A 21,688-nucleotide genomic window follows, 5' to 3' on the forward strand; every position below is an offset into this window, starting at 1 on the left:
AGCCAGAACAATCTTAGAAAGTAAAACAAAGTGGACATATCCTTGGGATAAAATGGAGAGTTCAGAAATAAACCCTCACGTTTATGGCCATATACCTGGCAGGGTTCCAAGGCAATCTGTGGAGAGAGAGCAGTCTCTTCCACAAAAGTGCTGGGACAGGTGGACATGCACACCCAGAAGCATGACAGGTAGACCCCCCACCCCCAACATCATACACAAAGTGTACGCCAAACGGATCACAGACCTAAATGTAAGACAGAAAACTGTGACTCTACTAGAACAAACCCTGGGGGAATATATTCATGACCATGGCTTAGGCAATAGTTTTTCAGATGATATCAAAAGCACAAGCCTTGAAAGAAAAATATATATAGGAGACCGAGAAATGAAAAACATTTTGTGCTTCAGAGGACACCATCAGGGGCTTCCCAAGTAGCACCAGTGGTAAAGAACCCACCTGCTAATGCAGGAGACATAAGAAATGCAGGTTTGATCCCTGGGTTGGGAAGATCCCCTGGAGGAGGGCATTGCAAAGGACACCATCAAGGAAGTGAAGACAACCCGCAGAATGGGGAAAAAATACTTGGAAATCCTAAATCTGATAAAAGACTTATGTCTAGGCCACATAAAGAACTCATAACTCAAAAAGACTGCCTAATGAAAAAATGGGCATAAATGTGCACAGACACTTGTGCACAGAAGATATACAAATGGACAATAAGCACGTGAAAAGATGCTTAACGTCATCAGCCATCAGGGGGATGAAAAGCAAAATCACAGTAAGAAACCACTTCGGACTTCCCTGCTGGTCCGGTGGTTACGAATCACCCTGACCACGCAGGGTACACAGGTTCGATCCCTGACCGGGGAAGATGCCACGTGCCATGGAGCAACAAAGTCCATGCACCATGACGGGGCCCGCACTCCAGAGCCCGTGCTCGAAAACAAGAGAAGCCACCACAATGAGAAGCTTGCACCATGCAAAAAGAGTAGCCCCTGCTCTCTGCAAGTGGAGAAAACCCACATGCAGCAATGAAGACCCAGCGCAGCCAAAAGAAAGAAACCAGTCCAAGGCACTAAGGATGACTGACATCAAAAAGACAAAGTTTTGTGCAGAACATGGAGAAACCAATCAGAGCCCTCACGCATTACTGGTGGGAAGGCAAGACGGCGCGGCTGCAGCAGAAGACAGGCTTGTGGCTCTCAGAGGAAACACAGCCGCCGCTACGACCCAGCAACTCCACTTCTGGGTCCACACCCGAGAGAAAACGTGCATCCACACAGAAACTCGTTACAGGGACGCTCACAGCAGCAGCATTCACAACAGGCAGGCGCTCACCAGCCGACACATGGACAAGGTGTGGTGGTGGTGTTCAGTCACTCAGTCGTGGCTGACTGAGAGCCCGTGAGCTGCAGCGCCCCAGGCTTCCCTGTCTCTCACTAGCTTCCCTAAAATAGAATGTTACTCAGTAGTAAGAACTGAAGCACTGACATATGCTGAAGGAACCTTAAAAAACCTTAGGCTAAGTGAAAGAAGCCGTCACAGAACACCAGCTAGTGCAGGATTCCTTGTGTGCGAAACGTCCAGAAAAGGGAAATCCAGACACAGAAAGTACATGTGTGGTTGCTGAGGGCGGGGGGTGGGAGTGAGGAGGGAAGGAGAGTGAATTTCAACAGGTGTGGGTTAGGGGGAGGACTAAAACGTCCTAAAATTGATTCTGGTCGATGGCTGTACAATTCTGAACGTGCTAAGACCACTGAGTTGTAGATTTTAAACCATGTTATTTAACCGTGTCCCAATAAACCTGTTACCTAAAATAACACAAGTGTCCACAAGTGTACATCTTACATTTGTCTTTAATACCCATGTAGATGTATGCAGTATCAGTATATTTAAAAGTTTTACCTGCATGATATCACATCTTCCGGTATCTTTTCAGTCACAACTACATTTTAGATTAACCCATTAATAAACTTGCTGGGAAGGACTGTAGGCAAAAGGAGAAGAGGGCGGCAGAGGATGAGATGGTTGGATGGCATCACTGACTCAGTGGACACGAATATGAGCAAACTCGGGGAGATACTGAAGGACAGAGGAGCCTGGCGCGCTGCAGTCCATAGGATCGCAGAGTCGCACACGACTTAGTGACTCAAAAACAACAAAATTGCAGGAATAAAAACTTTAACTGTTCAATCCTAAACTATATCAAAGGAAAAGCTTCCCTTGATCCCATGTGGCCTGCCAGCTGCCCCATCCCGCTTCAGAACCAGACTTCTCAGGTTCCCGCCTGTCAGCTTCCACTTCCTTCCACACACACACCGCTACTCAGGCTGCACTGACGCTGCTGGCCAAGGCCACCGTCAACCTCTGCCTTACCACCAATACCGAACTTCAACCCGAGACGCACATTTATGCTTTCCCAACGTTTCTAAAGGAGAAGGCAACGGCACCCCACTCCAGTACTCTTGCCTGGAAAATCCCATGGATGGAGGAGCCTGGAAGGCTGCAGTCCATGGGGTCGCTAAGAGTCGGACACAACTCAGCGACTTCACTTTCACTTTTCATTTCATGCATTGGAGAAGGAAATGGCAACCCGCTCCAGTGTTCTTGCCTGGAGAATCCCAGGGACGGGAGAGCCTGGTGGGCTGCCGTCTATGGGGTCGGAGTCGGACACGACTGAAGTGACTCAGCAGCAGCAGTATTTCTAAACTGGGCTGTTTCATGGTTGGTGGCGTCTGGTCGTTTGACGTGCTGGCACCTTTGTCTTGGCAGCGCAGAGACCAGCGATCCCTATAACGGGGCACCTGACATGCAAGGAGACGCAGCACAGGGGCAGGCCTGTCGTCTCCGTGTTCCTGCAGCCGGCTGGGCCCCAGCTGACCTCGGCCCTCTAGAGGTTTCGTCTTGTTTCCCCCACCGCCTGCGCATGCCTACGTGCCCTACGCTGGTTCACACAAAGGACACTCAAGCTCCCTGCAGCCAGCAGCTGGTGGTCTGCCTCACCGCCTTCGAGGCGCTTCTGTTCAGGACCCGGGGTGGAGGAGGGCACTGTCCCAAGGTCCCTTGATCCCATACAGACAACAAGTGCTAACCAAACTCCCCAGAGACCCGCACCCACAAAGCAAACCCCTCTGTCGGCCTGATCCACACCTGCAGAAGGCCAGAGGCAGAAGCAGAGGACCTCAGAGGGAAGTGCAGGAAAGCCTGGGTTGTCACATGAAACTGAAGACACCAATATTTAGGTTTACTCGACTGACTTTATTAAAAACTAAAACCATAGAAAGAACTTATGTATAAACAACAGCGTGGGAAGGCGGCCGGCAGAAAAGACCACCACAGCAACGGGGAGGGGGTAGCCCGGCTGCAGGGACCCTCCCCCGACCCCATCCCACCCTGTCGCCACAAGCTAAGGCTGTGGGGCTGCCAGAGGGCGCCAGGCTGTGCTGGCCCACAGGCTGTCTCTACTCACGGGAGCCGAGACAAGCCCATGGGACACAGTTCAGAAAAACACTGCAAGTCCGGAAACTCAGGCCAAGAGGCCAACAACTCCGGTGAAACCCTTACGGCTTCAGTCCCCCAGCACAGCGCCCTCCTTCACCCCGGGTCCTAAACACAGGCACCTTGAAGGAGGTGAGGCAAACCTCCTGCAGGTGGGGGCCGCTGGTGGGAGGCGGGTGCTGAAAACGCAGCCCTGGAAGATGAGTCCCCAGAAGACAGAGCAGAATAAACAAACACCTGGGCCGACGCCGGCGGGGGAGCCAGAGCCCAGCCCCACCCTGGGAGTCCCATTTGGCTTTGGGTCCCGGGGCAGAGTGAAGCCTGGACGCTAGAACTGCTGCAGGATCACCTTGCGCTTCAGGTCGTGGGTGAACTTGTGCATGCGGAAGAGCTCGCTGTCGTAGAAGGCGGACAGGTTGTGGATGTTGATCTGCCGGGCCTGAGAGAGGGGGCGTCAGGTGAGCCCTGCGGACCGCGGGCTCCCAGGGCCCGTTCGCAGGGGCAGCCAGCTGGGCTCCGTCCCCATCACCAGGAGGAGCAAACAGGCCTGCGGCCGCCGGACAACCTGCAACTGGGCACTGGGCTCAGAACTGCAGCCCGACGACGCCCCTGAACTCAGACAAGCTGCGAGCTGGCCTGGCCAAGCTCCTCAACGGGACGAGGGAGACACGCGCGTTCCGACCGCCCGGTCACGCTCGTACCTTGTCCACCAAGTCCTTCTCGGGAACCTCGATCGTGTCCTGCTGGGCCCCGAAGCGGTTGCGCTGATACGTCACCTGCTCGGCCACCAGCTGCTTCAGGATGAACAGCAGCAACTCATTGTTGTCCCGGCGGAACGACAGGTAGCGAGCGAATGTCTGAGAAGACAGCAGGTGAGCCTCCAGCCCGGGCTCAGGCCCCGCCTCCCTGCTCTATGCCCCGCCCATGCAGCTCAGAATCCTGCCTCCCGTGCTCCACCCACGCAGCTCAGGCCCCGCCCCCTGCTCTATGCCCCACCTGCCAACTCCACGCCCCGCCCACAGCTGAGGTCCCGCCTCCCATACTCCGTCCACACGGCACAGGCCTCACCTCCTGTGCTCCACCCACGCAGCTCAAGCCCCGCCCCCACAGAGAGGCGCCCCCGCCTCCTGAGCTCCGTGGCCAATCCCCAGACGGCCCGGCCCACCTTCCGCATGCCACGCATGACGCTGAACTTCTGAGTGTCCACGAAGCTCTCGAGCATCACGCGGATGGCCATGTTCACGTCGTCCTCCATGACGTAGTCCCGCAGGTGCATGCGCGCATGGGCCTCGGCCATGCGGATCATGGACTCGATATGCCGCACGGTGATGGGGATGCTGCCCGTGGCCTGGAGGGGGGACCGCATCAGGGCACTGTAGGGCAGCCAGGACGGGAGGAGCCGCAAAGCTGGCATGGCCAAGGGCCCGGCTGACCACTCCACAGCGGGATGCCCGCCTGAGCCAGGTACACAGGCACTTCCACTCACACCGAAGTGCAAAGGCTCACGCCCACTATGTCCACCAGCTTGTGGCACCTACAGTGCACATGCCTGGGGGCTGCTGTGCTTTGTCTCTGTCCGACACCAGGGGCCCCAAGGTGCTATGCCCGTGAGGCGACAGACTGCTCCTGTGAAGCCTGCCCTATCCCCCTGCAAAGGCCCGTACCAGTGACAGGGTGGGTGGCTTGGGGGGCAGGGGGGAGGAAGGTGGTTGTGGAACTCCGAGGGTGAGGGAGCAACCTGCCCTTACATTCTCCCTCCACCAGGAACGAACCAGAACCAGCCCCACATTGAGGCGAATGCATATGCACGTAAGTTCCATCTAAACAAACGGACTCACTGGAAAAGACCCTGCTGCTGGGAAAGACTGAAGGCAGGAGAAGGGGACGACAGAGGATGAGATGGCTGGATGGCATCACTGACTCGATGGACATGAGTTTGGGTAAACTCCAGGAGTTGGTGATGGACAGGGAACCCTTGCGTGCTGCAGTCCATGGGGTCACAGAGAGTCAGACAGGCCTGAGCGACTGCACTGACTAGTGAGCAGACTGGGAGGCCGCGTGAGCTCTGCGTCTTTCGGGCCTCCCTGCCCCAGCTCTGGGCCCACTACCGCACGATGGGGCTGGGCTGCAGGGTCCTCACCATGGACTCCTTCCTCAGGTCACTGTACATCTTGGCCACCTTGTCCTGGTCCATCTGGTTGAGCTTCGGGTGGACCTTCTCCTTGGCGTAGATGATGTACTTCCTCAGGACCTCCTGAGGCAGGGGCTCCACGCCGTAGGTGTTGGGCATAGCGGGCTCCGGGGCGCCCCCCGAGCCCCCATCCTCCTTGTTGCTGGGGTGGTGTCTGACGTGGCTGCCGACCACAAAGCGGGCCAGCATCTCATCCTGAGATGGCGGAGGAGGAGCAGGGTGAGCCGGTACAAGAACATGAACCCCCTCCAATGCCCTCCAACAATGTGTCTGCCCACTGCGGACACAAAACTCCGGGGCGGGGGGAGGGTGGACAGTGAGTGGGGCGCACCCCCAGGAGGGCAGAGGAGATGGGGGGGGGGGCGTGGGGGTGGGTTTAAGCTACAGGGTGAAGAGAAGCAGAGGGGTGGGCTGGAGCCTGAGGCCCGGACCCTGCTGGGGTCAGCAGAGCCCGGGTCACGACACCTGGGAATGCAGGTCAGGAGGCCATGCAGGAGAGGAGGGGCAGAGACCCCGCGGGATGGCAGGCTCCCTGCTAGCGAGTAGGGAGGGGAGGGAGAGGTCAGGGGGGCATGCAGGAGAGGAGGGGCGGGGGAGACCTCGCAGGACGGCGGGCTCCCTGCTAGCGAGGAGGGGAGGCCGAGCAGAGGCAGGCCCGCCCATTTCCGCACAGACAGCTGGCTTCCGACAGGGGAGCTGGGTGGCTGTGAGGGTGGAGGCAATAGCACCAAGGCTGCAGGGCGCGTGCCAGAGGAGGGGCTGGGGTGGGGCCAGAGCAGTGAGAAGCAAGTGGACTCGGGAGGCAGTGGCAGAACGTGGCCACGCTGGGGGATGGGGCAGCCAAGGAGAGAAATCAAGGACCTCTGGACTCAGAACAAGCGTGGAGAGCACACGACCGTTGAGCAGCCCTTCCAAGCCCACCACCCCACCACCCCGGGACCCACGTGAGGCCCCCAAGCTCGGTGCACAGCTGCGTACCTGCACAGGGTCCACTGTGTCCCTGACCACACAAAGGACGTCAAAGCGGGAGATGATGGGCTCAGTGAGGTCCACGTTCTCCGAGAAGGTGAGTGAGGGGTCGTAGCGGCCGCCTGGGACAGAGAGGCGGTTGCTGTCAGGGCTCCTGCTCCCAGGGCCCTCTTCTCCTTGACCAAACATGGGTTTCCAACCCGTGTGGCTACAGTGGCGGGAGGGGAGTCGACGGACACAGCATCTGCCCAGGCCGTCTACAAGGGTCCACGGCGCTCCAGCCACATGCCGGCTGAGACTGGTGCCAGCCCTGCCCCATGGGACACGCCAGGTGCTCCTCCCGGCCACCGAGTACGCGGCTCCATGAGGGCTGGGGCGTCTCGGCCTTCCACCCTGCCCCCACACGCAGCGCAGGGGAGAGGCACGCCTTCTGCGGCTGGGTCCCTGGGTCCAGGCCCCCCAGCGTTGCGCTCCCACCTATGGGGTTGGCCGCAGCGATGACGGTGCAGCGGGCCTGGAGGGAGGTGACGATGCCCGCCTTGGAGATGGAGATGCTCTGCTGCTCCATGGCCTCGTGGATGCTGGTCCTGTCCTGGTCGTTCATCTGCGTGGAGGGCCAACGGGGCTCGTGACGCGCCCGCTCAGGCCCCGGGCTCCCCACCCAGGCCCGCACACACCTCCGCGGCCCAGGGCCCCACCTTGTCAAATTCGTCAATTAGGCACACTCCTCGGTCAGCCAGCACCAGGGCGCCAGCCTCCAGGGTCCACTCCCGGCTGACTGGGTGGCGCTGGACATACGCTGTGAGGCCCACAGCTGAGGCGCCCTGGCCGGTGGTGAAGATGGCCCGACTCGACACCTTCTCCACGTACTTGAGGAACTGCGACTTGGCTGTGCCGGGGTCCCCACACAGCAACACGTTGATGTCTCCTCGCACCTTGTGCTTGCCGCCTGCAGAGGGGACAAGCTCAGGATGACCCCCCAGCCCAGCACCACCGACATGAGCTTCTTCCGGGACAGAGGTCGGACACCCAGGACGCCTTTCCCCTCTGAGCACAGAATCCAGAGGAGCGGGGCCCTGGGATAGGGGGTGGGCGCCAAGATGCTCTTTGTGACATGAACCTCGGAGGCTGTGCGCGAGCTCTCCCGCCAGGAGGACAGCTGGACGCAGCCCGTGCAGACCAGGACACGGTCACTTGGGAGGAGCCCAGGCTGGGCGCGCCCACGGAGGGCAAGGCTGGACAGCCCCTCGCAGGCAGGCAGCAGCACGCGTGTAAGGAGCACCACGCTTAAGGTGCCGTGCTGTTTTCCATGTCAGCCCGTGTGCCGTCCGCATGAATGACTGCACGGGTCTGCCCCGCACCGCCCACCCCCGACCCGTGACCTACAGGAGGGCCCACGCCAAGGCAAGGCGGCCCGCGGGGCCTCGTTGGTCGAGAAGGGGACAGGACAGACACACGTTCACATCTCCCCACGGGACGGCCCGCCCCTGCTCACCGGGGTTCTTGGGCTCCCCTCCGAACAAGGCCAGCGCCAGGCCTCGCTTGATGTCCTCGTGCCCGTAGATGGAAGGAGCAATGCTGGCAAAGATCTGGGGGTGAGGGGAGACGGGAACAGTCACCCGTGTGCTCCGGCCCCACACCGGTGCCCCTACCTGCTGACTCGGAGCCTCCTTCCGAGTCACAGAACCAGAGGGCTTCCCTGGGTGTGTGTGTGTGTGTGTGTTAACAGGGAGAAAGGCTCTCTCAAAATCCACGTGAGCCTGAATATACAACCAGAGACGTCAGAGATGTCTTCTTGGTAGAAATGACCCCCTCCCTCCTGGGTCTCCCGCCCCACCCCGTGAGGGGCCCCTATAGACCCACAGCATCCACGAACCCAACGCAGCTCAGACCAGGCGGCTGTCTAGCACCCACTTCAGGGAAGGGACCCTCGAGTGCCCTGAAGGGGGGTGCTGGGATCTGAGCCCTGGACCAGGGTGTGGGCCGGCGGTCCGTCCCGTGCGCGGGTGACTGGCGCACCCTCCTGGGAACGGGGCCCGGCCCTGCCCGAGTGCCTCTCGCCTGGCTGCACGTGGTCAGTCTGGAGGCGACGCCCGTCTTCACAGCACGGCCCCGCTGCTAGTTCTGTCCTCGCCCCTAAAACCTACTGCGAAACCTGGCCCGGGGAGCGGCAGCCCTGCATGCAGTGGGGACGGGGTCCAGGGCAGTGCCCTGGGGGCCTGTGTCTCCCTGAGGCCACCCCGAGAGGGGAACCACACTTCCCACGGGTGCGTTGGGGGAAGCGCTGACGCAAAGTCCAGGCAGGAAGTGTGTAGAAAAGGACCGTGAGGATGCACCCAGATGACTGGCCATGGCCGCCGGCCAGGAGCCGATGTGAACGAGGTCACTGGCAAGACATGGACACAGGGCGCCAAGGGGCGCTGCCCGAGGGGCCAAACCCCAGCGATGTCGGGTCCATGGCTGCGCTGACCCTGAAGCTCGGGTGAGGGGAACACTCTTTACTCTGAAAACTGGTGAATAAAAGGAAAAGAGCACCACTTCGCTTTTCCGCCAGGAGGCCCCCAGGCAGTCAGGTAGTGAAGAAAAGCTTCTCCGAGCACAGGACGCCAGCAGGGAAAGGGCGGAGCCAAGCTAGAGGCCAGGCCTCCCGCAGCCCCCGTGAAGGTCCCACACAGCGAAAGTGCGTCTGGGCTGCTCACAGCAGAGACGAGTGGGCACCACCTGCCCCGGGAGGTCCACCTCGGCCCCCCTACCCAAGAAACACCTGCCCTGTCTGACCAAGCCTCCGAACGATTTACAGAAGCAGGCGATAGGAACGTGCTCATGCAGGACAAGGGTGGCAGCGTCCGGGCTGCAGAAGCGCGGAGGACAGACAACCCGGGCCTCCCACAGAAAACCGCAGCAAGAGACGGGCTGGAGGGGCACCTCAGGGCAGGGCAGGAGACACTCGACCGTGCCCACGTGCGGACCACGGGCTGGAGGGGCACCTCAGGGCAGGAGATGCTCGACCATCCCCACGCGTGGGCCGACCGCAGGAAGCTCTTCAGAGGAAGATCCCCAGGGAACCACGGGGCCCATCGAGTGCCGACACTCAGGACCAGCTAGGTGATTTTAGTGTGATGGCGGCGGCAGGCCCAGGCTCAGGGAAAAGAGAGCCTCTTACAGACTCACTGACCAAGGTGCTGGTGCCATGCCAGATCTGAATCGGTGGCCCCAGGAGGCACCGCACGGAGCAGACCAGCCCCGACCTCAAGGAGCTGACACGCCAGCATAGGGCTCCGGGGGTCCTCACACCACCACACCCGACTCAAGACCTGAGCTGCGTCCCAACAGACACTCCCACAGAGGGGGCAGAGGGCGGACCCTGGGAGCAGGGCTGGAAGCCAGCCGGCCTGGTGAGACCACTGCCTGCCCCGCGTGAGCCCCGTGACATGGGTACCTCACGCAACCCCCAACATCATCAGTAACACGACACAGCCCACCCTCTGCAAACTGCTCACTCCCGAGCACTCAGTGAGCCTCCTACTAGGCCCCCAGCTCTGTTGGGAGACGGTCACCCTGGGCTGCTCGTCCGCCCACACGTCTGTCCTAAGGGGTCAGGACTGCCGGCCAGGACCCTCGCCCAGATCGCGGCCCGGTGCTGTCTGGGCACCAGGCACATGGCAGGATGAGGTGATGTCTCCCTCGGGACCGAGGGCAGCAGCCCACTTCCCAGTGCCATGCCTGCAGGCTCCCCGGGGCCTGCCCAGACCTGAAGGGGAGACACCCACTTCCCTGGGGTTAGTCCACTTACCCTCTTGACCTCCGTGTCACGGGAGGAATGAGCCACCTGCCACTGAGCACAGGGTGGGACAACCCCGGACTCCTCTGCTCCCACCGAACCCTGCGGGCCCTGCCTGCCGCCCACCATGCAGACGGCGCCCTTGCCGTCTGAGCTCATCCTCCCGCCCCCCAAGCACAGACCTCGCGCCCCGTCCGCCTGCCAGACGGAGAGGTGGCGGCTGCAGCCACCCCGTGCGCCCACAGACTGACCTTTCAGACTGTTCCAGGGCTGGGCATGACCCCGCCCTGGCCCCAGTTGGGCTCCTCACCCCACCACATGAAGCACGGTGCTGGAACTCAACCCCGAGTCCAGCTTCCGGCTCTGCGTCCCCATCCATCTCCAGGGTCTCCGATCAGGCAGGAGCCCCCTCTCTCAGCAGCCTCACCCATCAGTGGCCGAGCTCACGAAACCCAACACGGGCAGATGGTGGGACTCAGATGGGAGGAACCACCGCGGCAGGTGGCGAGATAGGGTAGAACCAGCTCAGGGCAACAGCCACGGAGCACGCCAGCAGTACGGAGCGCCTGGCTGAAACTGTCCACACCTGGGCACCCAGGTTTCTAGGTGAAACCTCCCAATCCCAAGGAGCCACTCACCCAAATGTTAGAGAGAGAGCCACGCAGCAAGACCCGGCGGCAGCCCACGGCGTTGGCCCCGCCCCCGCCCCCGCCGCCTGCAAACTCCGGCCCGAGTGGCTCAGAGCCCGACTGCTTCTGGACCTGCCTATAATCGCTTCAGCGTGTCTCTAGAATTGCAGAGTCATCCCCAGTGGCTGGTGAGAATGCCCGCCCTGCCAGCAGGCTCGACACGAGGCCGGCGCTGACCAAGCGTGGGGCTCAGACGGGCAGACACCGCCCGAGGCCTTGCTCTGTGAGCATCACGGGCAAGAGGCAGGCAGGACCGAGTTCCCGCTCAACTCTTCCCGGAAACGTCAGCGGCCAGCCCAGGCGGATGGACGCACGAGGGAGCAGCCTCCTGGGCTCAGCGGTGCCGGGCACTTACAGGAGCCCGGGCATTAGGCACCCTCAGTGCCACCCTGTTCAGAATCCAGCTGCCTAGCTCTGCAGACCAGCAGAGCGGGAGGTGAGGGGCGGGAGGTGTTACTGGGACCCAGTAAAGGAGGAGTCCCATGAGGGCAATGACCAGATCCAACTCCCCTCTGGAGGCCCAGGCGTGGCCCCGGAGTGTCTCCCCTGACCCAGAACGTCGGCAGACCCATGAGTCCTATCCCCCAGGGGGCCCCAATCTTGGCAGATGGATAACGGGGCCGGTTGGGTGCAGGGCCCTGCACTGCAGGCAGAGAGCAGTCCGGGAGACAGCGGGGAGTGCGGAAACAGGTGGACAGTAAGTGAGAGGCAAGGGGAGGGGGACCCGAGGGGCCAAGCGCAGACCCGGCGGGACTCAAGGACAGGAACCACGCGCCCTGCGGCTGAGCCTGCAACCACATGGGACTGTCTGCAAGGGTGCTCACACGCGGATCCTCAGTGGGGCGGTGGGCACTTCTCAGCCCTGCACTGCTTAAAAACCACCTGTATCTTCACCTCTAGACAGTAAACCCGTCTCCCAGCCTCCGCAAACACGCCTGCCGTTCAAGGGCAAACAACAGCTCGCACTGAGGAGCGCTCTTCCAGGAGGCAGACCACAAGGAGGCGGGTGACACCGGGGACGACCCCCCCGCCGAGTTCTTCCTGCTCCCGCGTTTCCGGTCCAGCCCGAGCACTCCCCTGTCATCTGGATGCAACACAGGCTCTGAGAGGCTGACTGTCGCTCTTCCCTGAGAGCGCAGCCCGCGTCGAGGCACGTGGACTCGGTGGATACGAGAATCAAACCGAGGGCCCAGCTTCCAAGACCCAGAACCAAGACGGAGGCTTGCAGTGGCCAGGGTGCGACCCCAGGCACCCAGGCTCTGTGGCAGCACCGCCCCCTCCACCTGCCTTCTCCCCGATCTGCTGGTCCTTGGAGAGGCTGGTGATCATCTTCACGTCCTCGTCGGTCAGCTCGCCCACGGCCACCTTGTTGTCCTTCTTGGCCACGTGGTTGGCAAGGATGACGGTGGCAAAGACCGGGAAGCCGTTGGCGGTGTTGAGAGCCCCATCGTAGTTGTTGTGGTAGATGCCGGTCAGCTCCTGGGGGAGGCCGAGAGGTCAGGGGGCCAAACTGGGGCCGGCCCCACCCTGCCCCTCCCCAGGGCCACCGGTCCGAGGGAGCTGAACTTAGCAGAAGTGTGGCACCCGGCTGCTGCACCCCAACAGAAGCTCCGCCCAGCAACAGAGAGCTGCCCGCTGCCCGGCCACAGCACCCACACCAGCTCCCTTGGCCCCAGGCACTCACAATCTCGTCGCCTGGCTTGCAGCTGTCCACCAGGTCTGCGAGGAGGATGGCGTCCTTGGAGCGGGGCAGCCGGCCCGCTGCCACTTTGCCGGGACTCTCCTGGATCCGGATGCGCTGGTAGTTCTGGTAGATGGTCTGCACGGGACAGACACGGTCTCAGGGGCCGTCCTGCCCGGGGGCGGAGGCCGCGGTCTGAGCACCAGCTCTTGTCACCTGACTGGACCGCGGCCCCGGGTGGGGAGTGCAGCTTGTTACTCTCACTGGTGATGAGGAGACACAGGACCAGAGAGGGCAGGGAGCCACAGGCACCGGCACCCCACCCCACCTCTGCTCCAGCCGCCCACCCTCTTGATGCCTCCCTCCGCAGACACAAGAGCCCACTCTGGGCCCTGCAGCTCACCCCGCGTGTGCAGCCGCGGGAGCCAGGCTGCTCTACGGCCTGAGCTGAGTGACGCTGGCGGACGAGGCTCCCTGTGTGCCCCATGGGGTGGGGCGTGAACTCTGCAGGTCCGGCCAGGGGAAGTCAGGTCATGAGAAAAGCATCAAACCAGCACCCAGGAAGCGAGTTACACCAGTGGTGGGCCTGCTCTCAAAGTCACGGGGCAGCACTGTGCATGCCATCTAACAGCCCCGTCTCCCTATTGTCCAGAAGAGCTATGTGACGGCGGCTAAATGCACACGCTCTGGGTCAAAAGGCCTGAGTTCTAACCCTCTGGGCCACCTCCTAGCTGGACAACCTGCTGTTACTTCATCGGACAAATAGGACCGACGACAGCACCTGCCCCCACGGGGCGATGAAGACCCAGTAACGCACACCCGCCCTGGGCACCGAACAGGCCCCCTGGAAACTCGTGTGAGGACCACTCCTCCTCGAGTTCCTGTCCCTGCACGCAGAGCCTACACCTCTGCTCCTGGGCAGGAGGCGTCCAGAGCAACATGTGTGACAGGGTAAGCATAAAGGGAGGGGGACCGGCGAGATGGGGGCGGGGGCGGGGGGCTCTGGGCAAAGGCAGGGGCTCACGTGGAGCCCTGCCCTGCAGCCATCCTCCCCAGGTCAAGGCGTACTCAACTTTGAATAGGTCAGACTCTGGTGGTGGGCTGCCAGGCACTCCCTGGCAAGGCAGCTCCAACTGGGGCGCTTCTCAGATTTGTGAAGCAGTGGGGGGTCAGCCTGACACGGCAGCAGATGCTGGAGAGATGTGCACCCCACGCAGGGGTTGTGATGGCCCCCCAACATAGACAAAGCCGAGCATTATGTGTCCAGGTGCTTAAGGCCCAGAGCCTTCGAGCAGGGCCTCCTGCAAACAGCATAGCAGTGTCTCCCTTCAGGGTAACTGTGACCCTGTGCGAGGCCAGACATGTCCCAGGGAGTCAGGACAGGCCCGGGCCTTGCTGTGGGCAGGGCTCTGGGGCAGCAGGGGCAGTTCTCCACATCTTCCCATTTGCGAGAGAACGGTAAACGCTGATGTTTCAGACGAAGCATCTGAACCACCTCGAGGGCTGGCTGGCACTCACCTCCTCCATGTTGACCTCAAAGGGGCCAGCTGACTGGCACTCGGGGCAGGAGCCCGGCTTCACCTCCTGGTTCTGGGACTGGCAGAAGGGCCCCAGCACGAACCCGCACTTGTTGCAGTTGTACTTGACCATGCTGAGCTGGGGCAGGACGCCTGTGCAGCTGGTCACCACGCCGCTCGTGCGGATCAGCTGGTTCAGGTGCAGCTGCCTGCGGGGGCCGGGGCGGGACGTCATGTCAGGGCGCTGCAGGGCGGGGCGTCAGGGTCAGGGCGCTGCGCGGAGGGGTGTCAGAGGGCCCACCTTGCAGACCCAGGGGGGAGTGGGGGGTGCTCACCGGAGCGAGCGCAGCTCCTCCACCAGTGGCAGGTGGGAGATGCGGACGTGGATACGGCTGGCAATGCGGTCGTACTTGGGGTACATGGCCAGTACCACCTCCAGGGCCGCCTCGTCGAAGATCTGCAGCAGCTCGGCGGGCGCCTCAGGCAGGAAGTAGGCCAGCACGTGCTCCCGGGCCGCCAGGTCCTCATAGTTCACCACCAGGCTCTCACGGTTCTCTGGGGGGCGGGGCGGGGCGGGCGGGCTGAGCAGGAGGGGCGGGGGAGACCGCTCTGCAGGCAGAGCCCTTGACTCCCGCCCCGTCCCCAGCACGTCCATCCATCCGTCCGTCCGTCCGTCCGCAGGGCGGGCTCACCTTTGCACATGTCGCTGATGCGCTCCTTGAAGACGTTGTGCCCACGGCCATCCACGTGGGTGCGCAGGAAGTTCTTGAAGCGGTGGTGGATCTCCAGCCGCGGGCCGGCCATGCTCACCCACTCACGCACCGAGTGGCCCTTGAGGTCCTCCAGGTTCTCCACGCTCTCAATCATGTCCTCCTCCTCACCGTCCTCCGTGGCCCGCTCCACCTGCCGCCGCTTCCGGCTGGGGCGCTCCTCCTCCTCATCGTCGCTGTCTGTGAGCCGGAAGGCACTCAGGGCCTGCTCCGTGCCCCCCCACCTTCCCCCTTCCCGCCCCAGGCTCCCCGAGAACCCACCGTACAGGAGCCCGCGGCGCATGCGGCCCAGGCCGCGGCCCGCCTCCCGGTCGCGCTGCCGCATGACCCGCTCAGCCGCCTCCCTCTGACTGGCCGTCAGCTCCTCCACGTCGTCGTCGTCCAGGGCCAGGCCCTCGGCCTCATAGACGTCCAGCTCCGGGATGGCGCGGTAGTCCCTGCAGGGTCCGGACAGGTGGTGTCGGCGCCCAAACCCCCAACAAGAGCACCAGGATCTGGGCCCCAGGGCTCCGGAGGCCCACGAGGGTCCCCAGGGACCCCCCCGCCCCCCCCCCCCCACACACAGACACACACGATGGGGTGCAGCCTTCAAAGACAGAGATGCTGAGGACACTGCGCTCGGGGAGACGTCCTGCAGAAGTCGGTCTGGGAACCGGCTGGAGGTGGTCACACCACACAAGTGACCTGATGTCCCCGACCTCACCCTCAGTGCCAGAGACAGGAAAGCTTACATCATGTGCATCTTCCACATGAAAAGGGGAGCTCTGAGCACCCAAAGGAAAAGGAATTGGAGGACCCACCAAACCTCCTGCCGGAAGGGCCTCCAGAGCACCAACCCAGCTCCCCTCCGGCAGGAGGGGAGTTCCCCTCCTGCACGGCCTCTGGCAGCCTCGCCTAGAACCCTGGACCCTGGCAGGCCCACCCACACCAGCCCAACTAGCCTGTCCCAAACACATCTGCAGCTCAACCCTCCCAGCCACGAGAGACCTTCCACCTGACCACCTCTCAGATACTGGATGGAGCAATGTCCACCCTCAGAACTAACGCAGCTGCCCTCCCTGGCATTCTGGGAGACATACATACCCTCCATCAGAAAGAGGAGAAAACCCAGCTCAAGGCTCAGGGGATTCCTGCCACCAGTCACTCAACATGGCTGGGTGTCACAGTCGATCCATGGCAGGGGCCCAGCTGGCTCTGACTCCACGCTGGCCCTCTGCAGTCCTCCCAATTCTCCTTCCCTAGGGGGAGGTGGTGATGGGGGAACAGCCTTTCTTAACTTTTTTTTGTGCCATAAACTCTGTCAAGCCACAGTCTCAAAACACATAATCCCATAATGCTGATGCCAGAAACAAAACCCAGAGCCAGCTTCATTTCTGGGCCGAGAGTTCCAGAATCTGAAGTGTCCTCCGGGAAAAGGTACCTGTCTGTCTGATGCTTGCTCCTTTGAAGGAAAGCTATGACAAACTTAGCATATGAAAAAGCAGAAACGTTACTTTGCTGACAAAGGTCCGTCGAGTCAAAGCTACAGTTTTTCCACTAGTCATGTACGGATATGAGAGTTGGACCATAAAGAAGACTGAGCACCAAAGAATTGATGCTTTTGAACTGTGGTGTTGGAGAAGACCCTTGAGAGTCCCTTCAACTGCAAGGAGATCCAACCAGTCAATCTTAAAGGAAATCAACACTGAACATTCATTGAAAGGACTGATGTTGAAACTCCAATACTCTGGTCACCTGATGCAAAGAGCAGACTCATTAGAAAAGACCCTGACGCTGGGAAATATAGAAGGCAGGAGGACAAGGGGACAACAGAGGATGAGATGGTTGGATGGCATCACCGACTCAGCAGACATGAGTCTGAGCAAACTCCGAGAGATAGTGAAGAACAGGGAAGCCTGATGTGCTTCAGTCCATGGGGTCGAGAAGAGTCAGACACGGCTGAGCGACTGAAGGATGACAACAACTGACTTGTTAAGGATTTCATGTTATGTGAGGTGCCACCAGTGAAATTCTAATTGGTCTGCATAAAAAATTTTGATAAATTCGATCTCAGCAAAATTTACAATTAATTATGCATCTCAAACAAAACCATTTTTTAAAACTTAAAAAGCCACAGGTTGAGAAAGTAGTTACAAATCACATACCTGGTAAAAGCCTCGTATCCAGAATAAGTTTTTTAAAACTCTTACAACTCAGTAATAAGAAATCAAGCAAACCAATTAAACGATGGGCAAAGACCCGAAGACACATTTTCCAAAGATACACTGATGGCCAACACGCACATGAACAAATACTCAACATCACTGATCATCGGAGAAAAGGAAATCAAGACCACAGTAAGATACCACATCATGACATTAAGGTGGCTATTAACAAAACCCAGAAAACATCAGGTGTGGGCGAGAATGTGCAAAAATTAACCGGCATACGCCACCTGTGCTAAGGTAAAATGATGCAACTGCTTTGGAAAACAGTTTGGCGGTTCCTCAAAAAATTAACACTAGAATTATCACAGGACCCAACCATGCCATTTTTAGGACCTGGAATTCCATTTCAAGAGAATTCAAACACACATTCACATAAAAATCTCACAGCAACACTATTAAGACTTTCAAACAACCCAAGTGTCTTCCAAACTATGAATGGGTAAATAAAATGCGGCCTGTCCATAAAGTAGAATATTACTCAGCCAGGAAAAGGACGGACGTGCTGACGCGTGATCCAACAGATGGATGTGGACACCACGGGGCACGCGCACCACAGACCCTACAGGTAAGAGATGGTCAGACGGCCGACCACAGGAACAGGGGCGGGCTACAGCTGCCCTGCAGCGGGGAGAGGGGATGGGTGGGCTGGACCAGGTACAAGCGAACTTCCTGGGATGGCAGAGAAGCGGGACTGTGCTGACGTCCGCACAACTCAGGAAGTCTACTCAGAAGCACTGAACTGTATTCTTGTAAGACGTAGCTTGTATATCATAGAAACCATACCTTGAGAACACTGCGTTTTAAAAAGCTACAAAACACAAAACCTAACTGGGCCCAACTGGTCCTCTAACCTCTATCAGAGCCCTGGCACAGGAAGGGCAGGGCAGCAGAGAGCGGTGGGCAGAGGCAGCGCAGTCAGGGAGGGGCGCCCTGCCCGCACAGCCCCACAGAGCCTGGAAGGAAGCTGCTCCGGGCCCATCTGTCAGGACTCTGCGGCAACAGTGCACATAGTCCGCAGTGCCCCAGAAAGTCCCTGCGACACTCCTGCAGGGCTCGCCCCACTGACTGTGGGGTGGCCTGACACACAAAGGCTGGCACCCCTGAGTCAGAGCCACAGGGCCCCAGAGCAGAATGTCCGTGTGGCTCTGGGGTTCAGACAATTCTGGGGCAAATGTACAGACTGGGTCCTGGCTGTGAACACGGTCAGACAGTAGTGGGGCCCAGCCTGGCTCACTCAGAGCTCTACTCCGCGGTCATAGCATTAAGCCTCCGTGACCGTGAGTACGTTTGCACGTTTATTACTAAGGGTGAACACAGAGTCCGGTATAGATTAGGCACCGTAACTGTTTGCTGAGCTGAATCTAAACCTTGGTTAATCAGACCCACCCCCACCCCCAGTTTGTCTGAAGTTGCAGAGAAACTTGGCTGCCTGCTTCTTGACCTTCCCAGTTGGGATCCCCAACGTGGCCCCAGATTAGAGACACCCCCCCACCGGGGTGCACATCTCATGAAGCTGGGGCTTCCCCCGGCCTTAGGTAGGGTCTGGTGTCAGGTAGACACAGCAAGTTACAAGGATGTACGCTGTGGCTCCACAGACCTGTCTCCCCCCGGACACTGGACCAAAATGCGAACAAAGGCAAGGAGGCTCCGATGTATCTGCTTCTCCAGGACCCCAAACAAGGGGGGCCAGACACCGAAGGGACTCCCTGTGTAAGCCGTGGAGCGCGGGGCCTGGGGCTGCATACCTCTCCATGCCGTCTCCAATAAGCTCCTCTCCGTCCTCCTCCTCCTCCAGGGGCCCCTCGGTGCCCAGCAGTCCCTCCGACTCATCCTCAAAGGGAGGAAGGTCCCGGCCAGGGCTGGAGGTCAGGGCATCCGTGCGCCGGGAGCTGCTCCGCCCGGGGCTGGAGGTGAGGGGCTCGTTGGCGCGCCGCCGCGGGCCCGGGCTGGACGCCAGCGTGAAGGACTCGGAGGATTCCTGCGAGAGGAGACAGGCTTGGAGCGGGCGAGGGCCGACTGCGCTCCCCGGCACGTCACCCCCGACTCGGGGCGTCTGCCTGTCCCCCCGCACCGCGGACCCCGCCGGCCTGCGCCTCTGCACCTAGCCGTCCCCTGGGCCGGCTGACCGCCCGCTCCGGCCCCTGGCCCGGCTTCCCACCCATCTGGACCCCTCGGGGGGAGCTCCCAGGGGAGGCGGGACGCGAGGGCGGCCGCCCCCGAAGGGGTCCGGCACTCGGGCCGGAGGCGCGGTTGCTGACGAAGACCAGCCGGGGGAAGGGGGCCCGAAGGCGCCGGCCGGCCCGAGGTGCCCGGGAGCCGACGGGGTGGGGGACCGCCGGCCCGGCAGGCCCGCCCGACCAGAGCGCAGAGTCGGGCCCCGGGGCCCCGGGCCCCGCGCCGCGCTCACCGCCATCTCCGCGCCGCGCTCCTCTCCTGCTCCGCCCGCCGCGACCAGTTTTCGCGCCAAAAGCGGCCCACGTGACCGCGCGAGCCCGGGAAGCGGCTGACGCGACACGACGTCACGACGTCGGCGACCGCGTTCTTTCCGGCCGGCGCTCGGGGAGCGGGCCGAGGGCGTGGCCCCGCCCGGCCCCGCCCAGGCCGCCCGAGGCTCACGACGTCGACTACCGAGTTCTTCCAGCTGTCGCTCTGCGGGGCGGCCCGACGCCCCGCCCAGGCCGCCCGAAGCCCGCCCAGCACGCCCCGAGGCCCCGCCCAGCCTGCCCGAGGCCCCGCCCAGCCCGCGCTCGACGCTGCGGGACCCGTTGAGACGCTGCAACCCGCGGAGGCAGTGAGGACCAACCTCCCGTGCCAGCTGTGCGGCTTGGTCACTCTGGGGCCATTTGACAGACGAGGCAACGGAGGCTCAGGGCTCTGTCTTACTGTATTATGTCAACTGCTCCGAAAGTTCAGGCTGAACGCTTCAAGCGCCGAAAAGGCAAGGGTGCTAGGAGGCTACGAGGTTGGGGTGCCCTCTGGAGGCAGACGAGATGCAAGGGGGCGTTCCAGGTAGCAAGAGCCTCCCGCGCAGAGACGTGGAGAGCGGGGCGCCCTGGCATCTGCAAGCACTTCCCTAGCTCCAGGTAGACCGCTTGTGATGTCCTGGAAGGGACAAGACGACGACGTTGGAGACTCCAGCTCACAAAAGGCAACCAAGTCTTTCTAGAGAACTGGAACTTCCTGCGGACAGTCGACAGCCCCCTGGGTTCTAGGAGAATCCTTTAGGCTGCCAGGGATGCAGGAGGATGGAGGCAAGTTAAAAAAGTTACAGTCAGTTCCGAATCTGCGGACTCAACCAACTGGGTGGTTAGAAGAAAAAAAAAAAGACAATTCCAAAAATCAAAGCTTGGTTTTGATGTATACCACTTAACTATTTATATGGTTTTTACAGAGTATTTATACCTATTTGCATAGAATTTACATTGTATTAGATATTGCTCAGTTCAGTTCAGTCGCTCAGTCGTGTCCAACTCCTTACAACCCCATTAACGGAGCCTCTTGATGAAAGTGAAACAGTGGAAAAAGCTGGCTTAAAACTCAACATTCAAATAACAAAGATCATGGCATCCGGTCGCATCACTGCATGGCAAATAGATGGGGAAACAATGGAAACAGTGACAGACTTTATTTTGGGGGGCTCCAAAATCACTGCAGATGGTGACTGCAGCCATGAAATTAAAAGACGCTTGCTCCTTGGAAGAAAAGCTATGACCAACCTAGACAGCATATTAAAAAGACATTACTTTGCTGACAAAGGTTTGTCTAGTCAAAGCTATGGTTTTTCCAATAATCATGTATGGATGTGAGAATTGGACCATAAAGAAAGCTGAGCACTGAAGAATTGATGCTTTTGAACTGTGTTGTTGAAGAAGACTCTTGAGAGTCCCTTGGACTGAAAAGAGATCCAACCAGTCCATCCTAAAGGAAATCAGTCCTGAATGTTCATTGGAAGGACTGATGCTGAAGCTGAAGCTCCAACACTTTGGCCACCAGATGCAAAGAGCAAACTCATTAGAAAAGACCCTGATGCTGGGAAAGAGAGAAGGCAGGAGGAGAAGGGGATGACAGAGGATGAGACGAATGGACGGCGTCACGGACTCAATGGACATGAGTTTGAGCAAACTCCAGGAGATGATGAAGGACAAGGAAGCCTGGCCTGCTGCAGTCCGTGGGGTTGCACAGAGTTGGACACGACTGAGGGACCGAACAACAACAAGGTATTGTAAATAATCTTGAAACTACAGTATACAGAAGGATGTACACTGGTTATATGCAGGCGAGATGTACAGATACTGCACCATTTTATATGAGGAACTGAGCACCCTTGAAGTTTGTTGTCTGCAGGTAGCCGGAAACCAACCCCCGAGGACACAGAGGGACGAAC

The 21,688-nt window shown here is 60.0% G+C and overlaps 1 protein-coding gene across 1 annotated transcript; it reads right to left on the reverse strand.

Annotated features, from left to right (window-relative positions):
• Positions 1–3,244: 3,244 nt before the first annotated feature.
• On the reverse strand, positions 3,245–19,869 carry MCM2 (minichromosome maintenance complex component 2). The gene is made up of 16 exons (XM_070359314.1): positions 19,712–19,869; positions 19,050–19,282; positions 15,359–15,534; positions 15,020–15,277; positions 14,663–14,882; positions 14,329–14,536; positions 12,814–12,948; positions 12,417–12,608; positions 8,155–8,248; positions 7,358–7,608; positions 7,137–7,263; positions 6,669–6,781; positions 5,640–5,885; positions 4,665–4,847; positions 4,201–4,356; positions 3,245–3,938 (listed from the first exon to the last, which is right to left on the reverse strand). The coding sequence occupies exons 1-16, from the start codon at positions 19,715–19,717 to the stop codon at positions 3,828–3,830; spliced, it is 2,709 nt and encodes a 902-aa protein (XP_070215415.1). The 5' UTR covers positions 19,718–19,869; the 3' UTR covers positions 3,245–3,827.
• Between the last annotated feature and the right edge of the window lie 1,819 nt (positions 19,870–21,688).

The sequence above is a fragment of the Bos mutus genome, chromosome 22, assembly GCF_027580195.1.
Source record: "Bos mutus isolate GX-2022 chromosome 22, NWIPB_WYAK_1.1, whole genome shotgun sequence".
NCBI lineage: Eukaryota > Metazoa > Chordata > Mammalia > Artiodactyla > Bovidae > Bos > Bos mutus.